This window comes from Mizuhopecten yessoensis, unplaced genomic scaffold, assembly GCF_002113885.1.
Source record: "Mizuhopecten yessoensis strain PY_sf001 unplaced genomic scaffold, ASM211388v2 scaffold11097, whole genome shotgun sequence".
In the NCBI taxonomy this organism is placed as follows: domain Eukaryota; kingdom Metazoa; phylum Mollusca; class Bivalvia; order Pectinida; family Pectinidae; genus Mizuhopecten; species Mizuhopecten yessoensis.
In genome coordinates this window covers 986,027-1,009,651 of record NW_018408878.1, presented here as the reverse complement: position 1 = coordinate 1,009,651, position 23,625 = coordinate 986,027, and the positions used below count along the sequence as shown (strand labels likewise).

The 23,625-nt window shown below is 34.9% G+C and overlaps 1 protein-coding gene across 1 annotated transcript in view; it reads right to left on the bottom strand.

Annotated features, from left to right (window-relative positions):
- LOC110465659 (sodium-dependent proline transporter-like) overlaps positions 1 to 14,111 on the bottom strand; it is a 28,083-nt gene extending 13,972 nt beyond the window's left edge. Inside the window, exons 1-3 of the mRNA XM_021521613.1 lie at positions 14,006 to 14,111; positions 13,029 to 13,155; positions 294 to 423 (exon numbers count right to left, since the gene is read on the bottom strand). Coding sequence (XP_021377288.1) covers positions 294 to 423; positions 13,029 to 13,043 — 145 coding nt within the window. The 5' untranslated portion in view covers positions 13,044 to 13,155; positions 14,006 to 14,111. The remainder of the gene's footprint in view (positions 1 to 293; positions 424 to 13,028; positions 13,156 to 14,005) is intronic.
- Between the last annotated feature and the right edge of the window lie 9,514 nt (positions 14,112 to 23,625).

Here is a 23,625-nt window from a genome sequence, read left to right as displayed (position 1 = left end):
CTGAGAATTGTTCTTCACATGGGACACCCCCCCCCCCCCCCCCCAGATAGGTCTCTCGATCCGCCACTGTATATGAAGCCATCTCCTCCTATCACAGGTGGGTGTTCCTATACATTCCAACCCCTTTAGTGGTGTGTGATATTACGATTTATGAGCTAACTCCCTCTGTTTGCTGGTAAGTGCGATTAATTTAGGTGTACCCACTCCTCCGTCCAAAGGTGGATGGGATAACATTCCACGTTCCGGTCCTCTGTTCAGTTCTGCTTGTCAATATATGTACTCGGTGTACTCACCCCCTCCATTCCTGTAGCAGAGATAAGGAAACCTCCACACGTTTCCTAGTCCCACGGCGTATCCGATACACGACAGTAAAAAGTCCAGCTTTCCTGTCCAGTTCCCTCGTTCCGGAGTTTCTTCCTTATCCTGTAAAAAATAAATACAAAGTAAAGACATACCTGTCGTCGGTTGTGTCACGGAGGAGATATACGATTTTCTCTCTGTCTCTCTCTCTATCTCCAAACTTATTGCGAGCAACAGCAATACAATATGTTTAAACTTAACACAGTGTACCTTTTTACTGTTAGAAATAAATGAAAGTGTGTATTTACTATCTCACTTTTGAAATTAGCGATAAAGTGGGAATTTAAAAAAAATCCTTGTAAACCTTTTTAGAGAGACAGATCAAAGATGGCTAAAGTGATCAGAATTGCTTATTTGGAGCATATCATAATGATTTTGAACTGGTTTATAATTTTTAATTGATAATATTTTTGTCGTTTGTATTAAATTTTAATAAGCAGTAAAGTTGGGGACATGCTTTTTTAAACAAAAATTCGTTACACATCATAAAGTTTTGTGTCGAAATGAAACATTCTGAGCATTTCATATTTTCATAAAAAAATGTGTTGCATTTTCTTATCAAGTTTCTGGACCATAGATGAAATTCTTTAAACATGTTTGTGTTCCCATCCAGAACTAGTACCCAGGTTACCTGTTTTCTTTTATAAGCATCTGTGACTTTTACATAAATGTCGATTTTTACTTTCCAGTGGTGATCAGATAAACAGGAAAATATGAGATTTTAAAAACATTGAATTTAGATTTTTATTTGATATATTAACGGTCTTAAAATAAATGTACCACAACATTTTAAAAGTGTGAAATTAGAAAATCGAGGCACACATTCTACACTAACCATTTCCATTAGGACTTATTATGATATCACCTTTTTTATCGGTACATAAATAATGACTCACTCCTTTTTACACGGGACGCAAAAACGCGCTATCGACAAATATTGGCAGTATAACAAGATTTTACTGTAATCTTTATCTAAGAATTGCTTGATATGTTTTCCTCAATTTATCACCAAACCCCATTATAACGTCATAATTTCTCTGGACAAAAATTGGCAGTATAACAAGGTTTTACTGTATATGATTTTATGAACTGAAACAAGATTAGGTTTACATTCACATTCAGTACATGATATAAAAATCCTATTTAACTAAACAGAACGATATATCATTATTATAAGTTCGGATAATGCTAACAATCAATGACACAAGTCAGTAGAGAATGATTACGTCGACAACTTTCCATCAGTTGTTACGGATAAAATGTTCATCTAAATATCAAAGTGACGGATCAGTAATTTCGAAAAAAGAAACATACGTTAATTTGATAAAAGAGACATATTTTGGCTGTTACTGTTGTTCCGTACTTAAGTCCATGGAAAGCTAAATTGTAAATAAACAACAGAATACCAACGTGTCAACAAAAGCATAATGCGATCTCAAAATATATTCATAAGAACAAAGGTCACTTTAAGTCCCAATATTTCCGCCTCCTGGCCTTCTTATAACATATATTAAAATATATTAAAGTAGGGCAAAGTATAAACAAAGAAAATGTTTGCATGGATGTAAAAAGTGTTACTTTCTCATTGCAGGAATATATTGTTTTATAAGACGAACTTAAATCATTCTGAGGTGTCGTTCCTTAATAGTGTAAGGAAATTATATATGAAGAAATATTATTGTGGAAAACCAAGAGTATATATTCATATTTATTAAAGAATGATAAGTCCTATTTTGCCAGAATTACAGGTACAAGGCGTTCTACGTGTTTACTGTTTTAATTAATGAGTCACTATTTACATCATACGAGATGTAGACGACACACACCTTCGTGCTGATTCATTCGTCACACATCCTGTTTCTGTTCATAATGCACTGTCACTTTATTTTGTATATGTCAGACGTAGGAAACGAAGTAATAAAGTCACAAAATCGAATTGAACTAAACTGGTGATGCTCTAAAGACCACAGAATTTCAGTTTAATAAGATATCAACAGTAAGCCTTAAAGGAATTCGATGGCATGAGTACAGTTATTTATAGTCAGTTTCATATAACTCCCATTTTTTATTTACCTGAGATGATTTATCTGATATTTCACTTGTATGACTTATGGTACTTTTCCCTGTTACCTGGTTTCTTAGCCTTAAAAGATATGCGATACATAGAAATGTTGTTTTAAGCATTGTTAAGATGAGGTATATATATATATGTTACTATATTGAGTTATCCTGTTCTTTCAAAGGATGTAAGAATGCATGTGTGTGTTTTGTTTGATTGATTGTCAAATAACAGTGTCTGTTGTAAGCTATTTCATTTATGAAAAGTTAGAAATTATAATTATCATAAATCGAAATATTAAATACACTTAGCAAGATATAACAAAAGCTAAAATGTTTTATATTAACAATACCATCATATACAGTGAAGATTGTAAAAGAAAGCCGTCAAAATCAACACTTCCAATTGAGATTATAGTCACAATTAATAATAATATCTACGTTATATTTATAAACCAAACAATACAAATGCAAAAATCGGTCAAAATCGCAATTAATGTATTTACTGATACAATTGACAGACAAATTACACTCTTAAAGGGGGGGGGGGGGGGGGGGGGGGGGGTGTGTCACTATTAGACATTAGATGGCACAGGTAAGGCAAACGGTAAACCTACGACGAATCGTTTTAACATTGCCTCCCCATGTTTATAGATCTACTACTGTTATAGAAAGTGGGGTTATAGACGTGAGGTCGTGTCACAGTGATTCCCCAGTGTCTATGTACAGTACAAAATGACAAGGTGTCACAGTGATTCCCCAGTGTCTTTGTACAGTACAAAATGACAAGGTGAGTTTTTTCGGCAATGTTACTTTATCATAGCTATGACTGTAATATAGTTATCCCTTTTTCACAGTGCAGCATCTTTTTCTTAGTTCCCCAAATTTACATTTAATATTTATGCTTACTTAAATCTGCTCAATAACATCAATATGCATGTCATAATGGTAAATTTCTCAGCATAAACATTGTTTTATTTTTTAATGAGGAAAAAATTATTTAAATGATTAACTTTTCATTTTAACCAGGGAAAAGGAAAGAAAATCATCACCGACATGTTTGAAGAATATTTCACTGTTGAACTTAAGGAATGTCTATTTCAAGTTACAGAGTTTGAAATAGTTTCCAATCCATATAATATTTTCTCTTTAAGCTAACGAATCAATTTAAAACAATTGTATCTGTTTATAATGTATTCATTTGTATTCAAGTTAGAAATATGTGGTAATAAAATACTCTCTATCTGTTCTACACTATTCAAAATGTCCTCTAATTATTGGAAAATATCAACTTAATGTGTAAATATGAATGAAATTTCACCTTCTCATATAATATTCAAACCTTACAAACTGTTTCAGGGAAATGGCAGAACACAATTGAAAACATTGTTTATTTCACGGTATCTTTATATTCTTTCAATACATCGACAAACAACTAAAATGTCTTAATATACCGCATGCGTAGTCATTAAAAACAACATCACAAAGTTTATTCCCTGAGTGACTGATCGATTTTTATGTTTAGATTTATCAAATGTACTATTGATCAAAATGTGACAATATCTTACATTGTTTTGAAATCACATGCTTACTTTTATAGTAAGGGTATTCAACATTCCCACCTACTGCGACTAGGCCATGCACAAGCGTATTTGAAAAACAAAATATTTCATATCGGGACACAGGTAAAAGGAAGGAAAAAAAGTTTTAAATTGATTCTTTTCACAACTGGTTTGTGTGTGGAATTTCAAGCGGGCCTGTAGGCTTTGCAAAGAAAATTTTAAATGCGTTTAAGATTACATGATCTGGTTATTCAGAACTGGTTTGACAGACATAGATATTCATCTAGATAACTTGTGTGTTCTATTTCAGGACAAACATGAAGTCATTGCTCTATATCATTAAGGAGCCCTGGTGTGAGTATGGGTGGTTGTGAGTAAGGGCGATTGTGTATGGATGGCGAATGTAGAGTAGAAAGATGATGTGTTGATGTAATAATACACAAGTGTTAATGTTGTGATGCAACTGAAAAGATACATGTACTTATAATATATGAAATCAATTCACCATACATGAATGAATGGATGATGATGATGATGTTGATGATGTTGATGATAATGATGATTATAATGATGATGATGATGATGATGATGATGATGATGCTGATGATGATGATGATGATGATGAAGATGATGATGATGATGATGATGGTGGTAATAACATCACAATGCATGTGAGATGATGATGATGATGATGATAAGGATGATGGAGGTAATGACATCACCATGCATGTGAGATGATGATGATGATGAGGAGGAGGAGGAGGATGATGGAGGTAATGACATCACAATGTATGTGAGATGTGGACGTTTTTGTTGTTGTTGTTTTATGTATAAATAAAACTTGTGGGGAAAAAAATAAAAAAAATACCATGTTTCCAATGCGGAGTCACAGTTTTTGTCAGTGGTACTTGGATCCTTAAATCAAAAGTGAAAACATCAAGTACATGTTGATACGTAGTGTTTTCAACTTTATAATTCCATCAGTAGTCAGTTATTGAATTCCCTATACAGCTTAATTGATCTTAAAACAATCTTGTTTTACAATAAAACTGATGTACGAACAAAGAGAAACAATTCTGTGTATTCTGACTATGCATACAGTGGTGACCGGACGTGGTGCCTACGTGGTATATTTTGGTGTTCTGTGGTGGACTGGGATTATTGGGCTGAGGGGCAGCCTATTGCTTGGACACACTCTAAGGTGGATATCTGCCCACCTGTGTAGAATAAGATGGATAGCTGCCCTTTGATATGATGTTCTCTGTATAAATACATGTAATTAACTGTGTGAATGTTAGAGTGGATGTAATATACTTCTGTTCTTAATATATGTTGTAATAAAATATTGTAAATAATGTAAATACAGTGTGTTGTGTTTCTGTTCTTTCATAAGAGTTTACAATATGCTCATCCCGTTACAATTTATTTGAAAACTTTTCAAAATTGTATAGCATTCCTTCCCGTAAGTTTGGCTAAGCTTCTCTGTGGCAGCGAACACTTAAACGAACAGGGGAATGTGGAAATACTCTGAACAAGAGGATCTAATTTAAACTTATAATTACTATTATATATAGCTTAGTTTTACTTTAATCAGTATCATACACTCCCCCTCTCCACCCCGCTCTTTTTTCAATTGAATACAATTCTATTTCATTTGTGAATCTGTCTGGTTGGTTGTCTGCCCATGTCTGTCTATCTGAGAAATTAAGGGAAGGTTGCTGTATATACGAAAACCCACAGTGCACTGGGACAGTGTTTCTTGAAAACCCTACTTGATATGTATCATGAAACATAAAATAAACACATAAAACTGTAAGAAGAGAGATAAAGAATTGTTTCCTAAAGTGAAAATAAACTTTAAATAAGTCTCATGGGAGCGGCATAAGTTTTTTTAACAGCTTGGCAAATATAAAACATGCTTCGAATGAAAAGCACCCAGGCGTAAATAATTGATGGGTTATCGGGCTATACTGTACCAATGGACCCAAATATATGACGCCATACGCAAAATATATTAGATTTACGCATGAACGGCTTCCTATAAAATCTCTCTTACCTGTATTGACGTCTAACACAAGTTGTACCCTGATATTTAGGTCACTGTCCTGGTTTTAAGGGACAGGCACTTAACCACCACCCCCTAGCCTGGGTAAGGGAAACTGATACTTTGATAACTAATACTTCTATTAACAAAGATCGGTTGCTAGGTCACGCAAACAAAACCTTTAACAATTGGATTTATTTAACTCGGTTCAGACAAAATTGACAATAATAGGCATTCGGCAATCGGTTTTTCTCTCTCACTATTTGTATGCAAAAAGTAAGGTGGACCATAAGAGCCAGGTAGATACATAAAGATATTATCGTTTTGTTCTTCGTGGTATTATTTGAGTGCATTTGACCTTCAGGGATACTTCAGATTTTTGTTTAACAAGTGAAAACTTAAAATAAATTACAAGTATAAGCTAATTCGCTCATAATTGAAAGTAAAACATGAAAACATACTGCAAAGAAATAACGTACTATATGTCATAAAAATGATGTGGAAGGCAAATTACATTTGATCCCATTATATCTTTGCGATTGTGATATTCATGTTAATTAATAAAATAATATCTTTATTTCAGCCAAGTATGTTTAAAGCAGCAGAACTGTGACAAAAAATGAAACAAAAAACAACTTAAAACAAATGACAAATTATGTATCAAAACAACTTTAGTAAGGTGACCAAAATAAACTTATTGAGTTACACTGTTTGAATTACTTATTGATATTGAGCTCTATTTTATTGATATATGGTATTGTTTTCATTGTAATATATATATTGTATTATTTGTATCGTATAGTGTGAGTTGTATTGTCTCTATAGTTTTGTCTGTTTGATATGTCCTTATTATAATTTCAAAGTTTCTATTATATTGATTGTATTATGTTATATCACATGTATCATATCATAATTATTATATTGATGATATTGTCCTTTGCTTAAATGAAATCGATTGTTCCGTATCGTGTTAACTGTATTGTTAGTACTTTCCTATTATTACGTTTTATTGCATATCTTTCACCATAATTATTACACTTTTTAAAACATTGAATTAAGGTTAATAAGAACATTTCCTTAAAGGTATCATTTACAAATCATAAATCATTTTATGTATTTTTAAAATCCATCATATCCTGTAAGCAAAAATATATACACAAACACAGAAGACGGTGTCGTATGTCTGGAAATGCGTCATATCCGGTCTGTAAAGGGTCAATTACCGAACCGGCTACTGCACTTAAATGCAGTAGATTTAAAGAACGAAAGCTAGTTCAATGATGGTATAGAGCTCCCTGTTGTTAATCCTCTGGGGAGGGGGACGTAAGGGGAGGGAGTATGAGAGGGGGGGGGGGGCTTTTTAGCTATAACTTCTAAATGGTACTGGCCAACTTCAACAATTTGAAGATAAACGACAACAACGTTACATAAAAACATCACACGGCACAGAGTTGTAAATAAAATCACTAGCAGCGCGAAGAAAACATTAATCTAGGTTAAATAAACTAAAACCAGGGTTTTTAATATTGAAACACCATGATTTGTATACATAAACACATTGGTGTCCATAGAAATGTTATTCTGAATTGCAATGTAGAGGTATTGCTTTGGAAATCCAGAAAAACACACACATTATATTTTGAAAGATAACGCCAAATTAAGAAGAGTGCGTGTGGTAGTTTAGTTTATTATGAGTTAGGAAGAAAAACTTTTATCAACACGAATTAAAAATGAAATAGATGTTTGTTTGTTTGTTTGTTTACATGTTACCATTAAATAAAAGTCAGAAGATGATTGAGCAGCTACATGACTACATGTGTATTTCATGACCTGTCTGTGTTTTATGTTGTGGTTGTACTGCTAACAATTGATAAGAAACAACTACAGGCAAAACCTTAACGTTTGGAGATGCCGCTTACGACGACGAAATACTGCCGACAGAAAGAAGATTCGTTTGTCTCGCATTCAACGGCAAACACGTTCACTTCAGGTATTAATATGAAGTTTATAATTAAAAATGACATCTTGTTTCAGTTGTTGAATACCCCAAACGTTTTAGAGGTTAATGGTTGAATTAGAAGAAGAAAATCAGTTCAAAGAAAGAATCATCACTGTGAAATTCCTTAGATAATACTTATTAATTATAAGAAATGTATGATAAACGAATACTGGTGTCAAATGAATTTAAGTGCCTTTTTAAGTTGTAAATCATCAACACTATACCAGTCTATTGTATAGAATTGACTTTTATGTATGGTACAATAGTGAATTGAAGTATAGTGTGTATCTGTATGTCTACCTTTCGATGTAAAGAAATACAAAATTTGAAATCTGAACCCATGCAGCCAGGTAAAAAAACCCCATCACAGATCGTACTACCTACACATACAGAATGTATCTAGTTACTGTTTCTATACAGGTAAGGTCACCTATGGGCGACTTTTATGTTGGTGTTTACTAGTTGCTAGACCGCGTGATGTGCTTGGTATTTGTTTACGTAAACATTTCTGTTTTCATGACTTCCTTTGTCAACACTACTACCACTAAATGGAAGGAGATTCCTATGTCATGAACTGTCTTATATTTACTGTGCTGTAAAGTGTGAAACTATAAACGGATTTAGACCATAACTTTAGTTACACCGCACACCGTTCTGTTCAACACAACTGGTCTCTGTAAAACACACTCCCTTCATTTTCTTCTCCGTGCTGATATTGTTGTTCCTCGTTCCCCTCGTCCCCTCCTTCCTCCTCCTCGTCATCCTCGTCCTTCCTTCCTCCTCCCTCCCTCCTCCTCCTCCTCCTATTGATACTTTTCTTTTTCGCACATGCTATTTCGCATGTCATTTCACCATGCCCTTTCTTCACTTGCTCATTTCTTTCCCTTTCTGATCTTTCTCCTTCTCCTTCCTTCCTTCCTCTGCCCTTGTGCCCCTCCCTTGCTCTATCTGATTTTGCTCTTTCTCCTTCCGGTCTCCATCGCTTGCTCATGCCTTGCTTCTTTATCTTGATCCTTTCATTCATCACTCCCTCCTCACTTGCTTATGCATTGCTCTTTCTGATTCTTCTCCTTTCCCTGTTTTTTCTGTTCTTGCTTGTCCCTTGCATATTTTAATATTGATCCTTCTCTTGTCTTTTTTCTTCCTCAGTTGCTTATTCCTTGCGCCTCCAAACTCGCTCCTTCACCTTTCTCTGTTCTTTCTTTTCTTGCTCATTTCCAGCTCTTTTTTATCTTTATATTCTTTAAACTCTTTTCTCCTTCCCATGTTGTTTCTTCATATGCTCCTCTTCGCCTCTTATGTTCTAGTTTCTTGTTTGAATATCGATTTTGTAGTATGTAATAATAACAATTTATTTAGTCTAAAATGCTGAGTCGTGCTTGGATTTTACGACATCATTTCTAAATATTATTAAATATCAACAACGTATAGAATTCATTGAAATGTGAGACGACATGCCGTCAGCGTCGATTAAATCAACATTCATTCGTTATTTCAGGAGTTACACCCACTATAACCGGCTTTCAATAAAGTGAAAAGAGAGGCACACAATGATTTCTGTGGATAAGATCTTTGTATTTTATCTCAATTGGAATCACAAGTTTGTAGGCCGACTATCGTGCTTACAAGAGGTGTATTCCGTGTTTCCCTGTCGGGGGGGGGGGGGGGGGGGGGGGGGGGCATTATTACATGCTTTTGTAATTTAAATATTGTGGTCTATGGTCTATATATCAGACTGTGAGAGGCATTACCTCATAGCATACCAATCTCATAGAGATGAGATATGTTCAAAACAGGAAAACGACACCCCATAATGTAATGTGATCATGACTAAGGGTTTTGTTGACCCCCTACCCTGGGAAGGGGCTGCGTCAATTCATAGCACATCGTCGATTCACAGGGTAGAGTATACCACAGTGTCAATAAACAATTAACATTGGTAAACTACCACAGCGTCAATGCACACGGGTAAAGTAAAGCACAGCGTCAATTCACATGGAAAAAAGGTCAATTCACATTAGATAAATTGTCAATTCACATAGATAATGTGTCAATTCACATAGATAAAGTGTCAATTCACATAGAAAATGTGTCAATTCACATAGATAAAGTGTCAATTCACAGAGATAGTGTCGATTCACATAGATAAAGAGTCAATTTATATATATAAAGTGTCAATTCATATAGATACATGTCAATTCACATAGATAAAGTGTCAATTCACAGAGATAGTGTCGATTCTCATAGATAAAGTGTCAATTCACATAGAAAATGTGTCAATTCACATAGATAAAGTGTCAATTCACAGAGATAATGTGTCAATTCACATAGATTAAGTGTCAATTCACATAGAAAATGTGTCAATTCACATAGATAATGTGTCAATTCACATAGATAAAGTGTCAATTCACATAGAAAATGTGTCAATTCACATAGATAAAGTGTCAATTCACAGAGATAGTGTCGATTCACATAGATAAAGAGTCAATTTACATATATAAAGTGTCAATTCATATATATACATGTCAATTCACATAGATAAAGTGTCAATTCACAGAGATAGTGTCGATTCTCATAGACAAAGAGTCAATTTATATATATAAAGTGTCAATTCATATAGATACATGTCAATTCACATAGATAAAGTGTCAATTTACAGATATAAAGAATACCACAGCGACAATTTACAAGGGCAGAATTAGAACTTATACTCATGACAGGAACGGAGAAAGACACGGTTGCGGAGACATTCGTTACAAACATGCTGGGATTGTCCATAAACTTGTGGAACGTCACCTTCCTTTGTCTGGGTGTATATTAGGTTCTCCCTACCCTTTGAGCACAAGTGGTTCTTTTCTTCCTGGTTTTCGATTGTATTCATACGTAGCTGCCTTCCGTGACGTGCTGTTTTCATTCCAGACGGACACCGGAACCTAATAGTCTATAACGGGATGAGTGACCCTACGAACATTATGACCGCTACACACACCCGTACCTGTGTACGCATTCAGGACGCCGGATGGTTGACCTCCTGTATTAACCTTATGATACATGTAAAACATCGGTCAGCCATTCTGAACGACTGTACGACACACAGCAGTGTACATGCTATGGAGAAATCGAAATCAACAAAAACGAATTTCATTTAAGTCAAAATCGATAAAGCTAAGACGGAAGCAAATGGGGGAATAACTTCTAGGAGACCCTAGAAAAAAGTACATGGAGAATAAGTCTCACGCTCAAACACTGTCATATGATGTGTGTTAAGCTCAATATCTCGTTCCTATGATATATATCTGATTGTGGAAATTCTTTTGAGAGCCTTTAATTCGAATACAGTTTTTCAATGTCCAAACTTTTTGACCGTGTAACATGGTTAAAATGAGTTGCGAGAGAGTTCGCTTGAGCACAGATTCGATGCCATTGCCAAGTGACAGCGGATCAACTTTCTTCAATACCCTTTAAGCAGAAGATACTTTAAAACAACCTATTACGTAGGGGCCCCTAATTAGTCGCCTCTCATAACAGGTAGTGGAATACATCAGGCATATTCTTTCCCTAAAACTGCAGGGGATGATATACGTATAGCAACAGAGCAGAAACACAACACGTAGGACCAATGGCGGGGATTGACAAGTAGGAAACCGTGAGAAAGGATATCGTTAGAAGGGAGAAACAAGACATTGATTACATGACAACGGGCGACATGAAAGACAGAAAGTAAAGGATACAATTAGCATTAAGAAAAAAACACAATCGTGTACTTTTTATGGAGAAGATATCTTTATCATGGTTAGCAACAATTCAAGATTATTTGACGAGCAAAATGTTTTCCTATCTGTTAACACTGATACGTATGGGTTCAAAGAGTCACCAAGCCAGAACGAGTTGCGCGTTAATCATGCATAACACCTCCTAGCGCAATAACACTCCGCCTACCCTTCGTAACATCATGAGCCGTACAACCAGTACCCGGCCAATCCCCAATGGTCAATCATGCGGTGTGACCTAGTAGCGAAAACAATGAGTTGATGACACGAGGCATTTCATACCTGCAATTTGTTTTACCAGAATAACAGAGCGACACTGTTACAAAAACCACATCAGACCGTTCAACTATTCACTCTCTGTCTAAATGCTTAATATGTTATGCCAAAAAAGAAAACATATTTCTTCTCTTTATACTTTCAATGAAAGACATTTTAGAACCGAACTCAATCTTATTTTTAACAAAGATAAATCTATATTCAAAGCGTTTAACTTGATTTTCTTTTATCCTGAAATCATACCAGAACCCTAAACTACACCAGATGTGTTCCTACTAAAGTTACCTAGAGTTGTGAGTTTATATTCCTCTGCAGGTAACTTATCCGTTTTGATATAGCTTCATCATACAAGTAATGCTAAATTTGATATCTTTATTCTACTATAAAGTGTGACCCCTCCGTTTGATATATCATTAGCAAATGTTTATGTCGCCGTAAATGCGTTTGAATTATTGTTTTCATGATACATTAACACAATTTTAAACATTCCATTCGTTTTAGCATATAACATATCATCGTAGACAGTTATATCAATCATTCTTTCTAGTATAAAATCTGTGTTGTCGACCTAACAAACGTATGTAGTAAATTGCTTAGGGCTGAATATAATTCAGTAAAACTCCCATTATTTGTAATAAAATAAAATTTGAATATCTGACTGTCTATCCAGTACTTCACATGTGTTCTACACAAAGAAACAACATGATGTACGTCTGTACGTCCATGTTGTGTTATGACCAAGACTAGCCGTTAAAAGGTCTGTGACCAGCATATTGATCTTGTCTTGACTATAGACATCTATAGCGCAATGCTAAACGTAATTGTCTTATTTGTTTTAAAATTGTTTGCTTAATTAAATGTCCTAGTATAATGAATAACACAAATAAAACATAAAAAAATGTACAAAGCAATTTTTTGAACCTACCGTTTGGTTAGATTTAAATAAAAATTTCTCTTACCTCTTTGGACGCCATGTTTGTAGTCCTGTATTGAGTATCAGTCCCTGTCGGCAGTACTTCAGCGGTGTCACTGGGCGGTACAGCTATGTTTAGTTTCTCGCGAGAACATTCAGGGTATATACACCTACTGTAAATGCATGAAGTCACAAACAAAGTATGTTTTTAAATTCTCTCACATGGAAATGATTACACTATATATCTGATGTAGGATTATTTTCCCTCATTTTAACATTATTCAGGTCATATTCAGAGTTTGATACAAGTACATAAATGACATGTTCCTCATGGGCGAAATTTACCTGGGGACGTGACGTACTTTTAGTTAAATCTTGAGAAAATAATCAGGTATTGTGAATACGTTAGTTAGATAATACCGCACAATGGGATAATTATTAGGGCTTAAATGTTCATGATTTTGAAATAAAAATAGACAATTAAATTGACAAGGATTATAATTTCGCAGTCTAGACATTTGAAGGAACTAAATTTTCGCGGTGTTTTAGCACAGAGACGGGACACTTGGCATATAAAGTGTCAAGCAGGCAAATGAATACGCTTTATTATAATAAAATCATCAACAAAACTATTACATGTGTGATATAAACTATTTTTAACCATCTTGTATCATTCTTGATGGAAATGAATCGTTACAACCACGTGATCATGAGACGTTACATACGGCTATGAAGTTTATTATCCTGGATCTTTTTTTACTCTTGTCATCTTATTATGCGGATTTAAGTTTCGAGATCACGTTATTGACCCGCGAAATCGCGAAAATATCATCCCCGTGGAAATATCTTGCTATAACAGGATACATCATTGTTTCGTACAAAATGAATATTTACATTATTTTATTCATTAAATGCATTTTGTTTTAAAATCAACTTTATTATTGACACCTTGTACATACATTTATATACTGTGTTTCGATCAGCAACTTCAAAATAATATTACATATTACATATTTTACTTACCTTTTAAGGTTAACATTAGTTCCCTCGTTTAACACTGTATCGGACTTGCTTTTCTATTGTTTCATTATTTAAATTTAATTTCCTTTTAATTTAGTAAATTCGGGAAAACGCAACATATGAAAATAATAATTTTAACTGTTGAACCTATAATTCACCTCAGTAAAGAATCATGTCTCCCTATGAGAAATAAAGTTTTCAGGAATTACGTGAACTACAGATCATAACAACATGTAGTATTTAGAATTTAATTTATCTAAGATGACATTTATATTTTCAGTTTTAATTTAACGTATTATGTTAGGTCGTATGACAAAGGGATAGGGCACAGTTTACATGGGCAGTATAGACGTAGTTTCCCTGAAAACGGATGTGTTATTATTGCCAACGTGACGTACTGGGGTTATGTGGTTAATATAAGGTGGGGATATTGACCGACCAAAAACAACGTTACAGCTACCTTAACAGACATTCATTGTTATTCATGATGTTTTCCAACGGTAATATGGTAAAACAATCAAAAGATATGTAAATACAAATACTTCAAAAAGTAGATAACCTTTAATAATATCTTTCTTTATTAGTGTTAACAAATCCGTACCAGTCTTACTCGTCCCACATTTCAGTGAAAACGTGATCTGACTAAGTCGTTTGAACACGTTCTCATACAATGACAACTTCACAGAATGCTTCTGATACAGGTACAGTAGAGTTGAATCGCTGACCTTGACGTGTGGTAGATATATCATTGGTCACCTCAGTAACACCAGTATAAAATGGCGTGGAGTGTCACACTGTAACACTTACCTATTGTGTGTGTGTGTGTGTGTGTGAAAGGTATTGAGTGTATTTACTGTGAAGTGAAAAGTGGGTCATACATTGTACTGACGTATTGGTCTAGGACCCTGTAATAAGATTCTGAGGGGAACACTAAAAGGTATGACCCTGGGAACGTTTATACCTGTCGACTGTTGTTAACAAAATCAAGTACGGTATCACGCTTAAATCTCGTGGGGGAAACTTTTCGCGGAGTTGTTGAATGAGCGTTGCTATTATTCATAATATTATTATTTTGTCAGTGGGGACAGCACTCAGGAGAGGATGTTAATTTTGTTGTTTATTACTTTTGTTTTCAAGCCGCTTATCATAGAATCAAGGCTGTACTCCATTGTAATAATGTCCAAAACATAAACGCTATATAGTAACATTTTACGTACATCATGTACTTTATATAGAACTGAACTCCATATGGCTGACATCAAAACGCCATAAAGTGACCTTATTGTCTTTGTTGTGTACTTAAAAGGAATAAAATGTATTAAAGAAATAAAATCGGTGATAAGAGTTAATATAGTTGTTCTCAAAATTGTTTGTGTGGCCATTCCGTCTTTGCGTATTGCAGAGTTATCTTCTCTTGAGAGCAGGTATTGATTGTTACGTCATTGGTTCGTGTGTGAAAATTACGTCGTTTTCTCAAAAATTGATGACGTTACTCTCACAAACAAGTGACGTAACAATCAATACCAGCTCCCAAGAGAAGATAACTCTGCAATACGCAAAGACGGAATATATTTACATGTATCACATGAATATCGTATTATTTCCACTAATGTCCTTTATTGTTTGCATTTTATTTCATGTAATAAGAATCTTCCATTTCATGTGTATTGTCCAAAAGCAAACTCACTTCGTTTCCAATCATCTTTTTTTTTATATTCCTTGTACAGATGATGTTATTATAGAATACGCGGTGGTTTACACATCAGTGAAGGTGTAGTGTTGCTTTAAAATCTATATAAAACGTTCACTGTTGGTGTAGTGAGGTGTCGCATATCTCGGGTCATCAAAAGTAGTTCTCGTTCTTGATAAATTTAATTATTTTTTTACCTTTTGCAAAAGAAACACGATAAGGGGAAAAGTCATTTACATCTATATATATAGCTCCGACCTGATTTATTTTTATAAAAGGATCTGTCATTTAAATTGTTAAGTAACAGTGTATTTTTTTAGAACCACTATAGAACAAGTATAACTGTTGTTTTTTGCATGTTACATATCTGATTTCACATTGTTTGAGCGACATCGACCATGGTTTGTGGCTGTATGGGTGGGCTCTCACCTGTTACAGCGAATAACATACTTGAAAATTAGAATGTTAAGGTCAATCCTTGACTCGTTAATCAAAGGCCTTGGTATTGTATTAAATACATATAATTCATTTCAATGGTTTATAAAAAATTTTTAGGTGTTAATGTGTATGTTCATGGACGTTCTTTAATATGCATCTTTAAATGAAGGGAACGTTCTCTTACGATTCATTGTATACGAATGTCATCGGGAAAAGTAGCATATTTCTTAGAATTGTGCATTAGTACACTATAGCATTTCAGTTTTATGAAGTCATTTATTTTGTTATGGATTTGTATTCGATGATTTCATGGATACTCTCAATACGTCAATTTTACATACAATTGTTTGCTTTGGTTAAATAGGGGATGAATTCATATCAACAGCAAATGTAATTTAAAAACGTGCCTCAAGGTGTATTGTGTATGCGTGCATGTGTTTGGAACTTCATGGTAATGTCCGGACTCCGGGAGCTAGGCTTGGATAACTATAGCACAGGTATAGGAATAGTTAAATTTTACTTAAGGACGCTAAGGTCCGTGGCTTGGATTTTTTTATTGAAAATTGGAAAAGGGCACCTAATCGTCCCGGAGACAAAAATTGTATTTCTGGAGGTAACAAACTACGTACGTACAGATTATTTAAGCTTAATTATGAGGTAGAAAATTATAATCTGTTAGTAATGCCTAAATCACATCGTAGTGCGCTAGTTAAGTTTAGGTGTGGGGTAGCATCGATACGCATCGAACAGGCCGGTATGAGAGAATACCTTTGAGTGAAAGAAAGTGTTTCGCGTGTAAAAGCGTGGTAGAAACAGAGAGTCTTGATTTAATGTAACTTTAATAATGATCACCGATCGGGTCTATTGCAGGAGGCCAGTAATATCACAAGGGATTTTTACGATATGAGTAAAGATGAAAAGTTAGTTGTAATTCTAAGCAACCCTTAAATGACGAGGTCCTGTGCCAAAACACGTGTTAATATTCTTAATCGACGTCGCATCTTGCTCTATAATTAAGCAGTAATGTGTCTTTTAATGTCAATTATTTTTATATTTTTATATTGGCAAAACTTTTAATTCATTATTATGTACATTTATGTAATGCTTTAACAGTCTAGTATGATAGGGGAGATTGAGTGTCTCGTAAGTCTAATATATATTTAACAGATCAATGTGAATGTTTCATATATAATTATATTCAAAATGGACAATCAAAAGGTGATTGTTATGCGAACAGTTAATGAATATTCGAATTAGCCAAATAGTAAACAGAATATGTTTATTTAATCTACCGTGAATATATAAGGTTATTGCTCATTAAAATACTTATAAAACTGGATAAGTCTAAGAAGGCTACCACGAGTTTTTGTTTACAAAAATGCTTACTTCCGGTTAATGACTTGGAGGGTTGCGTTGGTATACTCTACTTCCGCCCGAAGGGATTAGCATACCTGACCCATACTACTTACCCTGACTATCATATCATAAAAATGTATGTCTTGACCTTGTTTGTGCTTGGAAACACTTTCCCATATTGATTTGTAGATTATTTCGACAGAATAAGTTGACTGTGTTAATCTTCAGTTTTTCCCGGATACACAAGGGCGATAACTCTTATTGTACCTTATCAGCTATTTCACTGAATATATTATTTAGTCAAAAGTAATTTAAAAGATGGATAATAACTGTGATGTCTGGTTTTTTCAAAGACATAGAGAAAATGAAACAATTATGACAAAACTTTGATCAAATACAAAAATATAGTAATACGATTTAAGAACAAATGTTAAATTCTTGTAACATAGTAAATCTACCATATAGAATGTGTATATACAAAAATAGCAATTTCTAATAAAAGCAATTCTAAGTGTAATCCTCAGAATATAAACTTTTTCATATTTTTTTAATAATAAAAAATAATACAAAACTTAGAAAAAAATATATTAAACATTCTTACCTGAATTTGAAGATCAAACAGCAAAAGTTGACGTTGCTAAATTATTGATGCCAAGGCATAGACTGAATCCAAGCCCGTGACACCCGTACTTATAAATGATCTCTATGTCCGCTCGTCCAATCAGATACCCCAATTAGGGATTAGTGCACACAACTCAGAAAACGCATGAGCGTTTGTTGGCGTGCCTAACACCTGATCAGCGTGTCATGTTGGTAAACAACGCGACTTGAATAACTCGTTTCTTTGTGTGGTCAAGCCGACTAATTGCCCGCATTATTATATAATTAGCGTATGTCACTTGCATGTTCGGGGACTTAAAATAATTGTCTGTAATTCAATAGTGATTTGTCAAGATTTCCAAAATCAGCTACACATGTTTAATTTTCTTTTCATGTGAAGTTTTACGAAAAACTATTTAGTTAATGATTTCTCTGATAGGCTTCAGGCTCCGGTCTTAACACATGTTTGTTTTACACAGGTATTTATATGCATATCTAATTCTTCTGACTAAATTTCTCAGTTTCAAAAAACACTTATTATAAAAGTTCAATTTATAATAAAAACAAGAACATATTTGTCACTATCTTTCAAATATATCAAATCTGACTATTTCTATTGATAGTGAAACATACCCTCAGACATGTGTTTTGTTTCAAAAATACATAGTTATATATTCTAATATTTAAGGCCTTTTTCTAGAATAATAATATTTTCTTAAGAGACGTATATACTACAGATATTCATTGGAAACTGCCTCTTTCACATACCGAAGCGCACCCGTGCCGGGTAGTCTATTTGGATGACATCAATTTTATTGCAACGGCCTACGATATCGTTAGAGGATTTCCGAAACGCAAATTATCGCCACCATTACTCGTCATCGAATATTAGTATGTTAAATTTAGATCTTTCTTAGAAGGCCTTCGACATAATTAAATAATCAATATTTTATACTGTTGTCCTTAATCTAGAAGTACATCCTAACACTGAAATAGATGTTTATAAATTTAAGAAGGCCATGGGTAAAGACACACATCGTGATACGAGGGTAACTAATTAGTGAGTGTACGTACAAATTATAATAATTACCCTGCGACGAGTTCAGGTATGAATTTGGCAGGGTATGTCGGTGGTTGAAGGTGTTGATATTTGCGTTTTGGGCGTAGCCCATTTACACCAGTCGCTGCATCTGTGTCTAGTGTTCCTAATTAATGATTTTGGGGCGATCGAAAGGGGCCAAGAAGGCTTATAATAATAATAAGGTATAAAAATGATCCAATAGTATTGTACGAGGTTTTTTAACCGAAAAATAAAATAAATAATTTAAAGTTTTTTGTATTATTTGAAAGTGCAATTATTGTGTATATTAATGGTCTAATAGGCATTTATATGTTGTGTTTGTTATGTACCCCGAGTCTCAGACAACCAGTTACACCCGGCAATAGAGAAACGTCTCTGCTTCCGAGAGGTACAGTGCATTGATTCTTTTTCCGGGCTTTGCCGGAGGATGAGATTATCCGCAGGGTATGTCAATATGTCGTGAACTTTTATCTATAAATTTAATTAGCCAGAGGGGTAAGATTACAATTACTAGTACCGATCCCCTAAGGCTTTTACCCCTACCAACACCTGCCTCAATTAGTTCGGCTCCCGTAAGATCTCCTCACTGGTAAGTCTCCTTCACACCTGTGATGACCTCCCCCCAGGGGTTAATTGGGTTAGGTACGGGTGTCTAATTATAAGCCTTAAATTACACAACTAACAAATAGGTGTAAAGTGAATAAAATGATCATTTCGATGCTCCTATAATAAGGCTTAATCGTGAAAACGTAATTTTCTCTTAAAACTTTATTATGGTATGTCAATCAATATTCAAAATATAATATGAAGTCGATATATCAGAAGGAAAATAATAAAATATTGTAGAATTTTAATCACTGAACCGATTTAAAATTTCCCATCGAAAAAACGGATTTTAACGAAAACCTTGCCTTTATAATGTCATGGCCGCCAGTGATGACTTCTAATTCTGAAATCACGGTATATTCTCAGATTAATTTAGCAATGTTGTAGTTATTTTACGAAGTTGAATCCAAAGAAACGCAACACAAAAAATATTGTAGAATATAAATCACCGAACAGATTTAAAATTGAGCGTCTAAAAAAAAAAACGGTGTTTAAACGAAAACCTTGCCTATTTTTTCTCTGTACTATAATGTTATGGCTGCCAGTGTTGACTTCTCATAATTCTGAAATTACGGTATATTTCATATCAATTATCAGGATTTTTAAACATTTAATGACGCTAAAAATGATCATGTTATTAACCGTTGCGTTCCGTAAATAAGAATTGTCTACGATACAAAACTTGTATTTATTCAACAAATTCATAACGAAAGCTGATACCGGGCGACTACAGCCCAAGTCTCGCGACGGATCTCCGAGAACAAGAGGCTCAAGCGTGAGTTAGCGAGATCTGCGCGAGCTATCAATCTACAACCATACTGGTATACCTACCAAAAAATAACCCACGCTCATGTGATTGCAGCTTTAAAATTTAGATATATATATATGTATAATAAAAAGTGATTAAATGTCCATGTGAAGGAAGTAAATATAGAAAAAATAAAATTAACGACCGACTAAAAACCTAGCTGCTTTCACCCTTCACAGGGCTCTTCAAACCTGAAGAGCCCTGTGAAGGGTGAAAGCAGCTAGGTTTTTAGTCGGTCGTTAATTTTATTTTTTCTATATATATATATATATATATATGGTATGTCGAACGTGAATTACACTGCATCCTAAACATTTCGTTATTGTTTGGTGTCTTTTGCATTCTTGCATAATTTCTCTTTCACTTTTTATTTTTAATTTCAATGACTATAAAATAGATAAATTTAGGTATCATTGTTTGTATCAATACGTCGTTAAAAAGGCTTTTGGTTCAAGGTCGTGCCAGGTTTTGATGGTGGAGAAAAGCCGAAGAAAAACCACCGAGCGGCGGCCTTTACCTGGCGAATGCCCCACGCAGGCCTCAAACTCGCGACCCAGTGGTGGATGGATAGTGGTAGCAGAATGTCAGACGCCTTAACCACCTGACCACCACGACCCCTCGTTAAAAAGGTTAGAATGAGAATAGTAGCATAATTTAACGTTAATACACAGATAGCCGTTGGGAAAATCTCAACAAATTGGTGTATGTTTTACGTCCTATTAACCGCTAAGGTAAGATAGGGATATGGACGTGTCAGGATTTGGTGGTGGAGTAAAGCCGGAGTACCTAAAGAAATACCATCGACCAGCGGAGGAAACCTGGCGACTGCCCCACCTAGGTCTCGAACCCGCGACCCAGTGGTGGAGGGCTAGTGATAGCAAAATGCCATACCCCTCACCATTCGGCCACCACCGCCTCTCTTATGTAAGTAAAAGATTCAATTCATGAAGAGTAAAGACTGATTTTTAAAAATGTTGTTTATTTTAAAAGTTGCGTGTCGGTAATATGTCCTTGAAGTTATGTCATATGTGTATTTTCAGTACTCAACGCATTTTTGAAGGTCGCTGAAAGACACGGGACTATTGTGTGATAGTCTGGTTCGCTTGAAGATAGACATCCGTTATAGGTGACTTATTCTCCTCGAAGGACAAAAAAACATGTAATAGAAACCTGAAAAAGATTGTAAACTTGGACGTCTTTACACAGGTTCAGTTACACAGTTTTAAACTGACTCGTTTTACAGACAGCATTTTTTCTAGATATAATATGAGTTTTGCGTAAGGAAACGGTCTCCAAACCCATTATGAATGATTAATATGTAATACAAATTTTATTTAGGTATTTGTTCAATTGTAAAAGGAACTTTGTGAGACACGTGTCTTCAATAGAGTACCGTAAACATGATAACCAATCATCACTGGAACATCTATACACACAAAGCATTAGTTCAGTATTTTCTGATGAAAATATTCACCATTCTAATGTTTGAAATTATAATGCGTGAATAAATATAAATTTGCTTTGGATTTCCACATTTTAAACAAACCAAGTCCAGATGTGAGTTATTTATGTAGCGGAACCGGACTGGATCCATCGTCGGCGACAAGGTAGCTCAAACGGTATAGCGTCCGTCTAGAGTTCGGAGGGTCCCGGGTTCGGACCCCCGCACTTTCCGTGCACCTTTCTCACCTGTTACAGTGGTGCCTGAGACCAACTGTTATTTAAAGCATTTGGTGTATGCTTGGAAAGGGAATACCCGAACCTGTGTCGTAAATAGTTGTGTCCTCGGGTGCGAAGACTTAGAAAAAGGAGAGAGGAATGTAGCGGAACTGTACTGGGTCGATCGTCGGCGACAAGGTAGCTCAATTGGTAGAGCGTTCGTCTATAGAGTTTGGAGGGTCCCGGGTTTGAACCCCGGTCTGGCCGTGCATTTTTCCATTTCTGTTACATTAATTGTAATTGTGGATCCACCCATACAAGGTCGCTCTCCTGTCCATTTAACTAACGTCCCGGGATCCGTCATTTTCAAATCATAATGCTTAAATAGATCTATATTTGCTTTTTGTCAAGAGTTTGGTCCTTTAACTGAAACCATTACAGTTATATCCTTGTATTGATGTTCGTCATTCACTGTCGAGACTAGAATGCTGTTCTTTGATAGCAACCGTGCAGACACATTAAATGTCAAATGGCTATGAACGCTCCGGTGGGAAATCCCTCTAATGGTTACCCGTTACAGGTGATCTTACAGGTAAGTTACTACATTGTAAATATAGGTGGATGACATGCGATCTTTCGTGTATTGTTGTATAGCAGGGAAATTAATATTTACCCGGTAAACCGAATTCTTAGTGAAGTCGTATTGCACTCTATAGTGAAATATCGCCGGCGATCGGGTAATATCATGATGTCTTCTATATTTTTTTAAACGGAGTGGCTATTGACACTCGGGCTAGATAAGCAAAAAACGGTATGCCGAGTGGCGGATTCCGGAAAGTTTTCATGTGGCGATAGTAATTGTGCGTGGACGGTTGTGCATATCCGGATAGGACTAAGAACGATAAATGTAAGCTTTGGTCAACAATAAAACTAAGTGAATGGATTATAGACTTAATTTAACAATGTGTATCAGTATGTACACTTAAGAAAACGTGTTTAGTTGCTTATTATTACAATTTATGATTCGTTGTTGCTAGGTGTTCCGAATGGCCGAGTAAGGGGATGCATGGTTGTCAGGATACCGGAAAAAGTTTATTCAAAATTTGGTCCTCCAATGGGAAAGTGTTGAAAGGTTTTTTTTTAAGTCTATAGTGAATATGGCTATATGTGCAGCATCATATTAACAATACCTAATATCTCAGGAGTTCAAGAATTCATATTCAATTAGTTTTGTATATATTCTATGCCTTTTCGCTACTAGAAATTAGATTTCCACCATAGATCTTTATGAAAGTAAAAAAAATGTATTATTTCATTTAGCGAGCGAGTTTCTGTCAAAGTGAACATTTGAATACTATTATGAAGGTTGCGGTTTTAATGGATGC